This window comes from Xenopus laevis, chromosome 7L (genome assembly GCF_017654675.1).
Source record: "Xenopus laevis strain J_2021 chromosome 7L, Xenopus_laevis_v10.1, whole genome shotgun sequence".
NCBI lineage: Eukaryota > Metazoa > Chordata > Amphibia > Anura > Pipidae > Xenopus > Xenopus laevis.
The window spans coordinates 125,952,951-125,968,283 of NC_054383.1; the positions used below are offsets into that span (position 1 = coordinate 125,952,951).

The following is a 15,333-nucleotide window of genomic DNA, read 5'->3' on the forward strand; positions in this document are numbered from 1 at the left end:
GTTTTCTGAGTTTTCGGGTAAAAAATGCAAAAAAATTGTAAAATTTGGATAAAAAAATCTGAACAAATCGTGAAAATACGATTTTTCATGATTGTTTACCCCAACAAAATAAATCTATTTGAATTCCAGGTAGTAACACTGCAAAATGTGGAAAAGACCATAGACAAAAGGAGGATGTATAGACTGTATTTTGTACAAATCCCAATGTTCTCTTATTTATATCTTTTATTTATCTCTTATATAAACTTTAACAAAAGAAGCTATGCAAGTGATGCATTGCACATTTACTAATTCATTATAGGAGTGTATGCACAAAATGTTTTCTTAACAATATTTTCATTTACAAAGGTCAAACTATATTTGATTATTATCTTCATTTATATGAACCTGATAACGGAGAAATAATATTCCCATTCTAATATCAGTTATCTCTTTACAGTGCCTCACAGGCGTGTGATAATATTGTTGATATCGGCTGCTCTAATTGTTGTAGAATTATGTAAGTATAAGATTTCCCAGAAACGAAGGGGGTTATTTACTAAAATCTGTGATTTTTCTTATAAAATTGGACTTTTAAAAAATCAGAAATTTTTCGGAATTTATTAAACCCAGAGGATTGAAAAGTCTGAATATCCGGCATCTCAGACCTGTCGAGGTTCATATAAGCCAATGGGAGAAGTCCCAATGAGTTTTTGATGTGCACTGGGTTTCGTGCAATACCCCGAAGTTTTCAGAGTTTTCGGGTGAAAATTCCAAAAAAATGTGAAAACCTGATTTTTTCCCGCAAAGCAAATTTTTGGGAAAATGTAATAATAAATAAGCATAAAAACCCAAGCGGATTTGATCGTAGTTTGTAGTAGAAAATATTGAGATAAATTTGGACTTTGATAAATTACCCCTTAAGGGTACAATGAGGGGCAAATTTACTTATGGTCGAATATCGAGGGTTAATTAACCCTCGATATTCGACTGCCGCATTGAAATCCTTTGACTTCGAATATCGAATTCGTTCGATTCGAAGGATTTTAATCCATCGATCTAACGATTTTTCTTCGACCTAAAAATTGTTCCAAAGCCTATGGGGACCTTCCCCATAGGCTAACATTGACCTCGGTAGGTTTTAGGTGGCGAAGTAGGGGGTTGAAGTTTTTTTTAAAGATACAGTACTTCAACTATCGAATGGTCGAATATTCGAACGATTTTTAGTTTGAATCGTTCAATTCGAAGTCGTAGTCGAAGGTTGAAGTAGCCAATTCGATGGTTGAAGTAGCCAAAAAAAACACTCGAAATTCTAAGTTTTTTTTATTCTATTCCTTCACTCGAACTAAGTAAATGGGCCCCTGAGTGTTGCCTCATTTTATCTACAGGGAGGGAGAGAGGTCTCCATCCAGCAACAATTAAAACAAGCAAACATTTCATTAACATGGGGAAAAAAATGACTTGTGTGGATTAGATAAGCCACACGTAGATGAGCACTGTGTTGTAATTAACTTAGCGCCCAGCGTTTCTCAGGGACTTATTTGATTGGTTGGACATTACAATTCAGCAATGCTGTTGCTTAAACACCCGACAGTTAAAAATTTAAATTGACTGGATGTATCACTCAGATTACTCAAAAAAACACTGCGAATAATGTCCCTGTTCATTAAAATGATTGAAAATCTTAAAAAATCTTCCTGACATTTAGGAAATCTTTATAACTACGGCTAGTGTTGGGCGAGTTGTCCTGTTTTGCTTCACTGAAAAATTAGCGAAGCAGCAAAAATTCACGAAAGGATTTGTCATGCGCAACTTTTTTGCCCCAATGCATTAAAGTCAATGGGTGTCAAAATTATTTTGACACGTGACAATTTTTACACAAGTGTCTTTTTTTATCCAAGTGCAATAAAGTCAATCTTAATAACTATGGCTAGTGATGGGCGATGTGTCCCGTTTTGCTTCACGAAAAAATTAGCAAAACTCTGAAAAAATTAGCAAAACAGAGAAAAATTTGCTAAACGAATTGAATTCACACGCAACTTTTTTTGTCCAAATGCATTAAAGCCAAAGGGCATCAAGATTGTTTTGACGCACGGCGATTTTTACATGTGCAACTTTTTTGTCACAGCAAGTTTTTTTTTGGCAGCAAATTTTTGAAGAAGTTCCGCAAAAAAATTCACAGGTGGCGAAATGCACTGCGAATCCATGCCTGGTGAATAAATTTGCCCATCACTAACTACGGCAAAATTTACCCATAATTCCCCAGTCTGGAATTCATCATCTTATCTGTCTCAGTATTTTAAAGCTGAAGGATTTCACATTTACAAAGACTCCGTATAATTATATAAATAAGTTCATAGGTCAATAAAACAGAACTTTCCATTCTAATTATATATATATATAAATATATTTCTTTTCTTTTGCAGTCAATCTAATGTCAAGGCTGTTAACTCTATGTTAAACATTGGCCCTTCTTGGCGGCACAGCATTATGTAAGTATAACATTTCTCTAAAGTAGAGGGGTACGTGGGGGCAGAATTATTTAAATTATTTGAGTTTTCCCCAATAACTTGAAAATCTTGAACGTGCACTTATTTATAAAGAAACGCGAATATTAAAGACACAATCAATGAAAACCAGATTAAAAGTAAAACCCGATAACAATAAATATGCACTATAGTCTTCATTTTCAATGGGGCTATTTGGACTTGATTTAGAAAAATGTCATTTTAAAATGGTTTTAATTTGGAAAGTACAACTCTTGTTGACTTTAAAGGACCAGTAACATCAAATTTTTTTTAAAAAAAATTCGTTAGTATACATCAAAAAATAAACACCAAGACAAATAAAATTTTAAAATTGCAAAGCCTTTATTAAGAAATAACTTACCGAAACTCCACTTCCTGTCCTGTACAGAAAAGGCGACACGGCGACCATCCATTGTGCAGCGCTGGATTTCTCCTCCTTGGCTCTGTCTCATGTTGTATTGACAGCATGTGAAGTGGCTGCTGCATCAGGGAGCGTGGTTTCCATAACCGAGGATTGCTGGCTCATGGGCGCCTCTGTAGAGTAGGGAAGCTGTTTAGATTGGAGCTGGGCCACATCGTGGATGTTTGTAGTTCCAGGCTGATCGGAGTTCCCAGTCACTGGCACGTAGCCACTCTCAACATGCGCTGCTTTCCGTGCTATCGAGCGCTAAACTGCAAGCGGACACACAGTGCGGGTTCCTGTTCAGTGTCAGGGTCCACGAGAGAGAAGCAGAAATATTTTTTTGAATATAATGCCCATTTCACTCCTTCTCCCTCTCTAGAGTTTCCAAGTGCCCAGCGTTCCCTTCCATCCCATTATCCCCCTGCTGGCTAAGCACAGGGACCCCATTTATACAAGACAAGACTGTTACCCTAATAATAACCACAAGTGGGGTCGTTGCAAGCATGCTAACTAAAGAGAGGGGATCCTCTGGCCATGGCTGTTCCTCCACGTAGAGTGCTCGTAATTGACGAGTCTGAAAGAAGCGCTCTATAGCACAGAAAGCAGCGCATTGAATTCGGGTCGGTAAGAAGCTCTCTATAGCACGAAAAGCAAAACATTGAATTTGGGTCGATAAGAAGCACTCGATAGCACGGAAAGCAGCGCATGTTGAGAGTGGCTACGTGCCAGTGACTGGGAACTCCGATCAGCCTGGAACTACAAACATCCACGATGTGGCCCAGCTCCAATCTAAACAGCTTCCCCACTCTACAGATGCGCCCATGAGCCAGCAATCCTTGTTTATGGAAACCACGCTCCCTGATGCAGCAGCCACTTCACATGCTGTCAATACAACATGAGACAGAGCCAAGGAGGAGAAATCCAGCGCCGCACAATGGATGGTCGCCGTGTCGCCTTTTCTGTACAGGACAGGAAGTGGAGTTTCGGTAAGTTATTTCTTAATAAAGGCTTTGCAATTTTAAAATTTTATTTGTCTTGGTGTTTATTTTTTGATGTATACTAACGAATTTTTTTTTAAAAAAATTTGATGTTACTGGTCCTTTAACAGTAACTTGCCAGCACTTTTGCATATGAGTTTTTTGTGCTTAATACATTTTGCATACTCCAGTTTCAGTTGTGGTAAAAACTTGAATTTAAGGGGCATATTTATCAAGGGTCGAATTTTGAATTTGAAAAACTTCGAAATTTGAATTCAAAAAGAGCAACCAAAATTAAGTTGTTTTTTTTTTTGGCCAAATAGGTCAGTTTTCAATTGAATAGGTCCAGCCGAATTCGAATCGTATGAATCAAAGTAATATCGTATTCGACCAAATTCGAATCGAAGGTTTTCCCAATAAAACTTTGATTCTTGAAAGTCCACCAATTGACAAATAGGTTCTAGGAGGTCCCCCATAGGCTAAAACAGCAATTCGCCAGATTTTAGATGGCGAATGATCAAAGTCAAATTTTTAAAGAAGACAGTATATGATAAATTTCGATATTCGAATTTTAACATTTTTCTAATCGAATTTAGACTATTCCCTAGTCGAAGCGAAGTACACAAAAAATAGCATGAAATTTAAGTTTTTTGAATACGAAAATTCACCTCAACCTTTGATAAATCTGCCCCTTAATGTTGGCTCATTTCAGCTATAGAAAGGTAGAAATTACCCTGTCAGGCCCATCATTAAACTGTAAAAGTTTTGCATTATACTAGGGGGCAGATGTATTAAGGGTCGAATATCGAGGGTTAATTAACCCTCGATATTCGACTGGCGAATTAAAATCCTTCGACTTCGAATATCGAAGTAGAAGGATTTTGCGCAATTTGTTCGAAGGAATAATCGTTCGATCGAACGATTAAATCCTTCCAATCGAACGATTCTAAGGATTTTAATCCATCGATCTAAGGATTATCCTTCGACCAAAAAAAGTTAGCCAGGCCTATGGGGACCTTCCCCATAGGCTAACATTGACTTCGGTAGCTTTTAGGTGGCGAACTAGGGGGTCGAAGTTTTTTCTTAAAGAGACAGTACTGTCGAATAGTCAAAAGATTTTTAGTTCGAATCGTTCGATTCGAAGTCGAAGTAGCCCATTCGATGGTCGAAGTAGCCAAAAAAACACTTCAAAATTCGAAGTATTTTTTCTTCTATTCCTTCACTCGAATTTAATGAATGGGCCCCTTGGAATCAGTTGGTCAAATTGAACCAAACCCTCATTAGCATATTACGATTTTAAAATGTGAAATCTCCCCAAAAGCTTTAGTTCTCCGGTGCTTTTAAGTTACATGACTCTGTCCATTTCAAATGCCGTGAAAACTCCTTACAATTATATTTGTATCCTCACTATTCTGCCACGGTTAAATTCGATTTCCAACAGTCACCCACAATCCTACATGTTATAAAACAAAAGCAACGATCTGATTGGTTGTTATAGGGAACATCAGTGGTGATGTCATGTTTTACACATAAGAGATTCTCATTAGCAGTGATTTAACGATAATTATGAAGCAACAAAACAAGTGTCATGTAGAGAATACACTGCTATTTTATTAACTAGTCCCTTCTCAGCATCTACATTCAACCCAACATTTCAATAAAACCTTCCATTCTGAAAGCTGGAGAGTCCAACATTTTAACCTGTCGAGCTGGCTGCCTGTACACGTAATTTTGGGGAAATTAGCTCTGATAGGCAGGTAAGCGTAGGATTGGGAGCATAGAGACAGGGACACCACGTCTTCAGGTCAAACCACAGGTTTATTCAGCAAACTCTTCCCAATATAAAGTCTCAGGAACACAGTTCATTAGTGTTTCGACAGCACACGCTCAAGACTTTTCCCCACTCTAGGGCTTCTCACCATATACAGATGAAGCCACTTGGATTTGTGAGTTAAATGCGTCATGACTCAGAGTTAATTGAAGAAACTGTGTTATCTAAAGTTATCTTAACTCATTTAATGCATTTAACCTTTTCATTAGCATACCAAAGCACCATTGTTCACAATGGTGAATGCTTTAATTAGATGGGATGTTGTGTCACAGTTTTCTGTGTTAAATGAGATAAATGGGATATCTGTGTTTAGTTATTCTGTGTCAAACAGACAAACCAAAGTGGCTGCATCTGTAGGGTGACTTCCACATTCTGGACTTCCCTCCTGGGATACCAACTCAGCAGCCTCAGGCCGGTCTCATATTGACTTTCCTCCTAGACTCTCTTGGTCACATCTCCCTCTACTCCTGGCCAAGCAGCACCCTCAGCCTCACAGACAGGTAACCTATGTGCCCTGCTCAGAGACACCTTCCTAACGCTCTCACTACAATTCAATACTTTTCCACAGCCTTCCTGTGGAAAGTGATCTCCAAAATGAGAACTGGACCACTGGAATGGATTGCCTGTTCCTTCCAGAACACAGGGTAGGGTTGCCACCTGGACAGCCTGGTAGTTGGGCTGTCTGGCTGAAACTATAGGAAATCTGAACAGAACATTGAAAATTTAAACATGGTGATCAGCCAATCACTGATCGCCACGTCATCAGTCCTGCTCCCGATGTCACCTCCCCCGATGTCACCTCCCCTTCCCGTGATGGGCGAATTTGCGCCGTTTCGCTAAGCCGAAAAATTCACAAAACGGCGCCGATGTCTCGTTTTTGACGCCAGCTAATTTTCACTGCCGTTTTGCGAATTTATTCGCCGGTGGCAAATCACGCAAATTTGCCGCAAATTCGCTCCTGGTGAATAAATTCACCCATCACTAATTGCAACCGTATTCCAGGGCCAGACAGCAAAATTATTTAAGCAGAGAAACCTTGATATGTTTAGTAACGTCTCCCTTGCAACTCTCATCTCCTATTAGGAAAAAATTAGATGCAAAACTCACCTGTTTACACATTTCCTTGGGCACTCTACCACAACTGGTACATCTAGGTTATGGTGAATTATATAATAATTATAAGGGTTATTGCTCACGGTCGTATTTATTGCAGTACATTTAGGGCACATTCACTTCACTCGAGTGAAGGAATAGAAGAAAAAAAAACTTCAAATTTCGAATGTTTTTTTCGGCTACTTCGACCATCGAATTGGCTACTTCGACCTTCGACTTCGAATCAAACGATTCGAACTAAAAAACGTTCGACTATTTGACCATTCGATAGTCGAAGTACTGTCTCTTTAAAAAAAACTTCGACCAAGCACTTCGCCACCTAAAACCTACCGAACATCAATGTTAGCCTGTGGGGAAGGTCAAAGGAAAATCGTTCGATCGATGGATTAAAATCCTTCGAATTGTTCTATTCAAACGATTTTTCCTTCGATCGTACGATTGTAGGAAATGTGGTAAATCCTTCAACTTCGATATTCGAAGTCGAAGGATTTTACTTTGCCAGTCGAATATCGAGGGTTAATTAACCCTCGATATTCGACCCTAGGTAAATGTGCCCCTTGAAGTTATTTAATTATTTATGGACTTTCCGAAAAATCCAGAAGGTTTGGTCTAATTCAGCAGGCTTTCTCTGGTAAAAATGAAATATTAAAATCAAATTATCTCCCTCTTTTACTCACTGAATTTTGATTTTTAAAGACATTATAATGGAAGGTCTGCCAGCTCCTAGAATCAAATCATTTTCTAAACTCATTTCCATATTCACGGCTGCCATAAAAAAATAGATTTTTCTTTTTTTGGCTGAAAGAAGTTACTCCTTTCTTAGATGACACTCTGTCTTTATTATATCTCATCTAGATACTCGGTCAATATATTTAGAACAATTTGACTGCAGATATAAATCTCACATTTTTGGATTGGTCCAACTATAAGTCACGCTGCACTGGTTGAACCATAATGTTCATTGCTTGCAGTATTTTATTTATGTTCTCTATTATCAATGCAGACCCACCTGCTCTTCATTCACTATTCACTGAGCACTTAGAACTTATTGCACAAGGCTAAAGTTTGAGCTTGTCAATAGCAGCAATGATCCAGGACTTCAAACTTGTCACAGGGGGTCACCATCTTGGAAAGTGTCTGTGACACTCACATACTCAGTGGGCTCTGATTGGCTGTTGAGAAGCTAAGCTTAGGGCTCGTCACTAATTATCCAGCAGAAAATGAGCTTCCCTGGCTGAAATATAAGCTGATGCTACAGGTTTGCTGATTATTAAATTCTGATGCTAATTGCACTGGTTTCTGTGCTGCCATGTAGTAATTATGTGTATTAATTACTAATCAGCCTTATATTGTGACATTTCTATTCTATGTGTACTGTATATTGTGAGTGGGTCCCTAAGCTCAGTAAGTGACAGCGGCACAGAGCATGTGCAGTGAATCAGCAGAAAAGAAGATGGGGAGCTACTGGGGCATCTTTGGAGACACAGATCTTTACTGCTAAAGGGCTGTGGTTGCCTTGGGCTGGTACAGAAGCACAAAACATCATGTACAACATTTCTACCATACTTATTTATTCAAGCTTTAGTTCTCCTTTAAAGAAATAGTAACACCAAAAAATGAAAGTGCTTTAAAGGAATAACAACATAATATACCCTGCACTGTTAAAACGTTGTGTTTGCTTCAGAAACACCACTACAGTTTATATAAACAAGCTGCTGTGTAGCCATGGGGGCAGCCATTCAAGCACAGGATACACAGTAGATAACAGATAAGTACTACTATAGTTTATATAAACAAGCTGCTGTGTAGCCATGGGGGCAGCCATTCAAGCACAGGATACACAGTAGATAACAGATAAGTACTACTATAGTTTATATAAACAAGCTGCTGTGTAGCCATGGGGGCAGCCACTCAAGCAAAGGATACACAGTAGATAACAGATAAGTACTACTATAGTTTATGTAAAAAAGCTGCTGTGTAGCCATGGGGGCAGCCATTCAAGCACAGGATACACAGTAGATAACAGATAAGTACTACTATAGTTTATATAAATAAGCTGCTGTGTAGCCATGGGGGCAGCCATTCAAGTACAGGATACACAGTAGATAACAGATAAGTACTACTATAGTTTATATAAACAAGCTGCTGTGTAGCCATGGGGGCAGCCATTCAAGCACAGGATACACAGTAGATAACAGGTAAGCTCTGCACAATTCTATTGTATACTACAGAGCTTATCTGTTATCTGCTTTTTATCTGTTTTCTCCTTTTCAGCTTTCAATGGCTGCCCCCATGGCTACACAGCAGCTTGTTTATATAAACTATAATTGTGTTTCTGAAGCAAACACACCTGTTTACCAGTACAGAACAAACAGTATATTACTGTATATTTCCATTACTTTTATTTTTTGGTGTTACTATTCCTTCAAATGCAGCTTCTGTCCCCACAGACTGGTCATTTGTAAATGCCTTTCTCTTCTTTCCTATAAACTTCTTTACTTCTGTATTAAGCCACATAGGATGATTCTTAGAGATTCTACATTTACATATTAGGGTAATTGAGAACAGTGATGATTTAATATCATTTAATATCATCCGGTGAACCATTTCTGTTCTATGTTTTTAATTGAAAACATAATGCCCCAATCTATGTTCTGCATGGCAGCCTTTATAGAGACAAAATTTGCTTATTAAAATTCAGGGTTTTTGTTGCCCCAGTCTATATTTGTTTTATGCTCAAAACATTAATGGGCAGATTTATTAAGGTTTGACTTTTGTTTTCCATGAAAGCTCGAGTTTTCAAGTTGTTGGGGATTTTTTTGTCAAAACTCACATTTTCTGGTTAAAAAAATCTAGATTTTTTTGTTTTTAAAAAAAAACCTCAAATTTTTCAAGTTAGAAAAAAAAACATGACATTTTTTGAGATTTATTATACCCCGACCCTGGAAATAGCTTTATTACAAAAATTCACCATCTAAAACCTGTTGAGGTCTTGTAGAAGTCAATGGCAGAGGCCCCTTGAACCATTTGAAGATGTTAATAGCCTTCATGATGTTCAAGTTTTTTTTTGAGGGTTTTGTCTGAAAACTCGATTAAAAATTCAACCTTTGATAAATAACCACCTAAATGAGAAAACATTATGGTCACTATTACCCAGGGGTTCAATTACTTACACATTTGCTATGTGTATATGTTCTGGATCATTAGAGATCAGTAGATCCAGTAGAGAGTATCTAGTAGAGTTAAGTAACTAAACTTTATGGGGCAGATTTATCAAGGTTCGATTACGAATTTATAACTTTTGATAAATTTTTTTGTTCAAAACTCACTAATTCGAATTGGGAATAATCCAAACTCAATTCGAATTTCAAGATTTATTAAACATTTACCCTGGGAATAATTCGAATTTGACTATAAAACCTGCCGAGTTCATGTATAAGTCATTGTCAAAATTTAAGTCAGATTGATTTGAATTCTATTCCAGTTTTCGGGTCAATAATATTCTTTTAAGTTTTACATATTCTATTTTTTATTAAATAAACTCATATAACCTCAAATATAATATAATATAATTGAATTTCGAGTATATTTGAATTAAAAAAAATTCACATGAATTCGAAATTTCGACCTTTAATAAATGGCCTCTGGGAGTTTCACCACCTATCCCCGAGCGACTTCTTCAATTCAACTGTGTGGTACTGCTCGACATATTGAGATAAATTCTTATTAAAACCCTTTTTAGAAAAAGTAATTTTTAACATTGCACAAAAATGTAGCAAAATTAAAGCTTAAATACTGTAAGTCTCATGGATATGTTTTTATATATAAAAAAAACCTTGGTGAAATGCATTGATAATAAGCATAAGAATCAAGAGCTGCTGATGGAATTAGGACTATAGGGTCTCTTATATATGAGAAAAAGATAAATCTTCCTCAAAGGGTTATGGAATATGTGACTCTAGAATAATATTTAAAAAATATTATCTCTTAAATGCTGAAACTTGTTCTAATGCCTTAGTTTTATTTTTAGGAGATGTGCTGCTTCTATCCTGATGGAATACAAGGATCATACAAAAAAATACTGTATACGTGGTTGATTTTCATTCAGAACATTATTGAGCGAATGCATGTGTAATTTTATCACTTTTTATATTTTATAACAACAATAATACTATAGAAATGAATAGGGGCAAACACAAGGCTGCATGCAAAGGCCCAGATTCAGTTCAGTGAGAAAAACTTTCACGTGAAATTCAATGAAATTCAATTTGTGTAGAAAAAAAATGTTTCTCCTAATTCAGTTCCAATTTTTTCCCCATTGATTTTAATACAGTCTTTGGCCAGATTCAATTCATTGAGAAAAAGTTATCTCATCATGGTTTATCACAGGAAAATGCACGGCCAAGATTCAATTTGAGAGGAAAAACTTCAGTTCCAGTTTTCTTCCGATAGACTTCAGTAGAGTTTTTACGTGGTAAAAAGTGAGATACGTTTTTCAGATTCAATTCATTGAGAAAAAGGTTTATCACGTGAAAATTCATGGCGGACATTCAATTTGAGCTGCAATTTAATTTTAATTTAAATCACATGAAAGGCCAGATTCAATTCGTGTAGAAAAAAAATGTTTCTCCCAATTCAGTTCCAATTTTTCCCCCAAAAATTTTAATACAGTTTTTGGTCAGATGCAATTAATTGAGAAAAAGTTATCTCATGGTTTATCACGTGAAAACTCATGGATGAGATTCAGTTGGAGGAGAAAAATGTTTCTCCTTATTTAGTTCCAGTTTTTTACCCATAGACTTCAATAAAGTTTTCACATGGTAAATAGTGAGAAATGTTTTTCTGAATTAATTTGCATCTAAAATTGAAGAGAACTTTATGTTTTTTTATATTTTTTCTTCAGTAAATCTGCGCCGGTTCTTAGGGCGCACGCGGCACGCCTCCTTGTAATTTAAAGGCGCACTGGCGTGATAACGCCAGCGTGCAATGGCGCGAAATTTAAAAGTATTTAAAGGCACATTTTCTTTTTACACACTGCCCGTTATAGGTTTTGTTACCTTGTGGTGTTTGAGCTTTGTGCTGTTCTGAATCATGATCTGATCCTGTACTTTGACGCCTGCCTGATTATAGATTATCCTGAACTCTAGTATCCTGACCCTTGCCTGATTACCGACTACCTCTTTTGCTAATCCCTTCTGATTGATCAAATGGTTTGACTTTTGCCTGCCTGACAACTCTTGTATTCTGCCTGCCCAGACCCGGCTTGTTCTGACTACGATTCCGTCTCACGCCTTGTACAGTGACCTTTGGCCCAAAGACTTTGCTATCCGGTTGTGCCCCTCTGCTTGTCTAGAACCCCTCGCCTTGCACCTCTTGTTTTAAGACCTGGCGGCATCTGAGTAGCCGAGGGCTCCTCCCTCCTCGCTGCTACAGGCAGAGGCACGAGCCGAGACCAGGGTGCTTGGCATCGGTTCTAGATTTAGGGTGCCAACCGTTACAATTAGAAGTCACCGAGGCGTTCCATGACCGAAATTAGTATTTGTAGTTACTAACAGTTTTAAATAAGGAATCAGATGTCATACTATTTTCCATGTATAAATATTTTATTTTTGTAGTCATAGAAGTCAAATTGTATAGCAGTCAATTGTACTTATTAAAGTCTATTAAAGTGCCTTCTAGACTGAGAAGATAATAAATGGTAAAACAATACAATTTTCATATCTCGTTCTACTTTTCTTGTGCATTTGGCTGCCGGTTTGTGACATACTGTATGAAAACAAAGGACTATCAAAACATTTTGTTTGTTTGTTTTTTTTTAAATTACCCCAGTTGAATTTACATCTATGAACAACATTTGTGTATAATAGTAAAGGAAATATATAGAAACCCTAAAAACGAAATGAATTCAAGATGTGACTTATTATGGGCAGATTTATCAAAGGTCGAATTTTGAATTTATGTGAATTTTGTTTTACTCTAATAAATTTAATTATACTCACAACTCGAATGGCAGTTTATTTAAGAAAAAATGTATATGTCTAATATTCGATCGAATAGTCCCGACCTGAAGATTCGAATTGAATTTGAATCGAGTTTTCCCTCCAAAAAAATGCTCTAATGCCAGGAAAACAATTAACATATTCAAATGGTTCAATGGACCTACATTGACTTGTAAATTAACTGAGATGAATATAAATATTCCAATTGTAACTGTTTCCATGGTCGAGGGGGTGAGAAATCTCATATTCAAAATTACATTTGAATTGGGGGATTAAAATTCGAATGTGTGAATTTTGACACAAAAAAAATGAAAAAATTCTAATTTGCATTAGAATTTATTATTCACCCCTTAATAAATCTGCCCCTAAGTTTTATTTTATAGAACAAATTAATATAAAGCTTAACTAAACTCACACATTATGGATATGATTTCATATTTACAATGCTAAACGGACTGCACCAGTTAGAGGGTGAGCAGCCCTATAGCAGTAATGACCCAGGCTTCAAAGCATCTCCCCATCTTGGATCTTGTTAGGGATTGTGCCAGTGGCACTGCACATGCTCAGTGGGTTCTGGGCTGCTGCTGAGAAGCTTATGGTGCACAGGGGAATCATCAGGACATTAGCAGAAAGTGAGGTCCCATCTATGGGTATATTTATCAAAAAGTGAAGTTAGAGATTGTCACGGTCCTCCATCCAACACAGGAATAGCTTACTTTAGCCAACACAGTGTCCCCTCTGCATTGAGTAAACAGCCTGACCTTTTCTTTTGAGAAACAACATATGGCCTATGTGTTTAAAGTGCCAGAACATGTATAATAAATAATTCACTCAAAACCTCTAAGGAGGGTCTGGAACCAAAAAAGTTTAACAATTGCTGCTAAAGTCGCATTACTCTTTACCCAGTTGCATTTTTCCAGAGTGTCTAGAATATCATGTTTAATTGTGATATATAGCATCTCTTTGTTCTTGCAGTCGTTTTGAGTGGAAAGCTTCAAAAAACACTTCTAGTCTGCAGAGCATTATGTAAGTATTACATTTCCCTATAGAAAGTGCATACTGTACACACACAGGTATTTACAAGTATTTTGCTGCACCTGCAAAATATTAACAATAATCGCATATAGTATCTTGACTCCCTTGCACATTCTACCACCCGTCACAGCCGACCAGCTAAACCCCAACCCTGGTACAATAGTGTAACTCTGTATCTCAGAAGATGTAGTCGATCAGCTGAGCGACAACCTGATCCTGACTTCATCCACTTCAAATTCATGCTCTCCTGCTACAATCGAGCTCTATCAATAGCTAAAGAACAGAACTTCTCTTCTTTAATCTCCACTCTGTCATCTAAACCACAGTGACTGTTTGTCACATTCAAGGCCCCCTGCTTTTCTCGCTCTATACAACTTCGCTAGGAAAACGTATTCAGTCTTTTGGACTTCAATATCACCTTTATGCTGATGACACCCAACTCTACTTGTCTACTCCTGATCTTTCTAATTCTGTCCTTTCCCAAGTCACAGACTGTCTCCCTGCTGTCTCCTCCTGGATGTCACAGCACCACCTGAACCTCTCAAAAACAGAACTCATTATATTTCCTCCAAGATCTTCCCCTGTCCCTCAGACATCACTCACAGTAAACAACACCATCTTTCATTCCACCACACAAGCACACTGTCTAGGAGTTATCCTAGACTCACATCTGTCTTTTTCACCACACATTCAAACATTCAAAATCTTGTTGTATTCAACTGTGCAACATTGCCCGAATACGACCCTATCTCAGTTCAGAATCAACCAAAACACTTATTCAGTCTCTCATCATCTCCCACCTTGATTACTGCAACCTACTCCTTGCAGATATTCCAACAAGTCGCCTTTCACAACTCCAATCTGTTCTAAATGCGGCTGCTAGACTCTGTCTCACCGCTCAACATCAGCTGCTCCCATATATATGTCCCTTCATTGGCTGCTAATCTCCTCTAGAATCAAATTCAAATTACTAACACTCACATTCAAGGAATCTATGGGAGAAGGCCTTTCCTTAATTTGGAGTTTTCTATATTAAAGGTTTCCGGATAACAGATCCCATACATTGTGGGGCACATTTACAAAGCTCGAGTGAAGGATTCGAATTAAAAAAACGTCGAATTTCGAAGTGTTTTTTTGGCTACTTCGACCATCGAATGGGCTAGTTCGACCTTCGACTACTACTTCGACTTCGAATCGAACGATTCGAACTAAAAATCGTTCTACTATTCGACCATTCGATAATCGAAGTACTGTCTCTTTAAGAAAAACTTCGACCCCCTAGTTCGGCAGCTAAAAGCTACCGAACTCAATGTTAGCCAATGGGGAAGGTCCCCATAGGCTTGGCTGCGTTTTTTTGATCGAAGGATATTCGTTCGATCGTTGGATTAAAATCCTTCGAATCGTTCGATTCAAAGGATTTAATCGTTCGATCGCAGGATTTGCGCTAAATCGTTCGACTTCGATATTC

At 37.5% G+C, this 15,333-nt stretch overlaps 1 protein-coding gene and 1 pseudogene across 9 annotated transcripts in view; one reads left to right on the forward strand and one right to left on the reverse strand.

Annotated features, from left to right (window-relative positions):
* Positions 1–15,333, reverse strand: part of LOC121395696 — a 457,636-nt pseudogene that overhangs the window by 256,543 nt on the left and 185,760 nt on the right.
* The window catches only part of LOC121395699, a 70,186-nt gene that overhangs the window by 47,402 nt on the left and 7,451 nt on the right, over positions 1–15,333 (forward strand). For 5 of the 9 annotated variants that reach the window (XM_041569966.1, XM_041569970.1, XM_041569971.1 and 2 more), the window contains 3 exons: positions 440–499; positions 2,406–2,471; positions 10,862–12,540. In XM_041569966.1, the coding sequence (XP_041425900.1) occupies positions 440–499; positions 2,406–2,440 (95 nt within the window). In that variant the 3' untranslated portion in view covers positions 2,441–2,471; positions 10,862–12,540. Of the gene's footprint in view, positions 1–439; positions 500–2,405; positions 2,472–10,861; positions 12,541–13,805; positions 13,868–15,333 lie in introns of those variants that run through there. The other 4 variants (XR_005962627.1, XM_041569969.1, XM_041569967.1 and 1 more) reach the window with 4 other exon arrangements.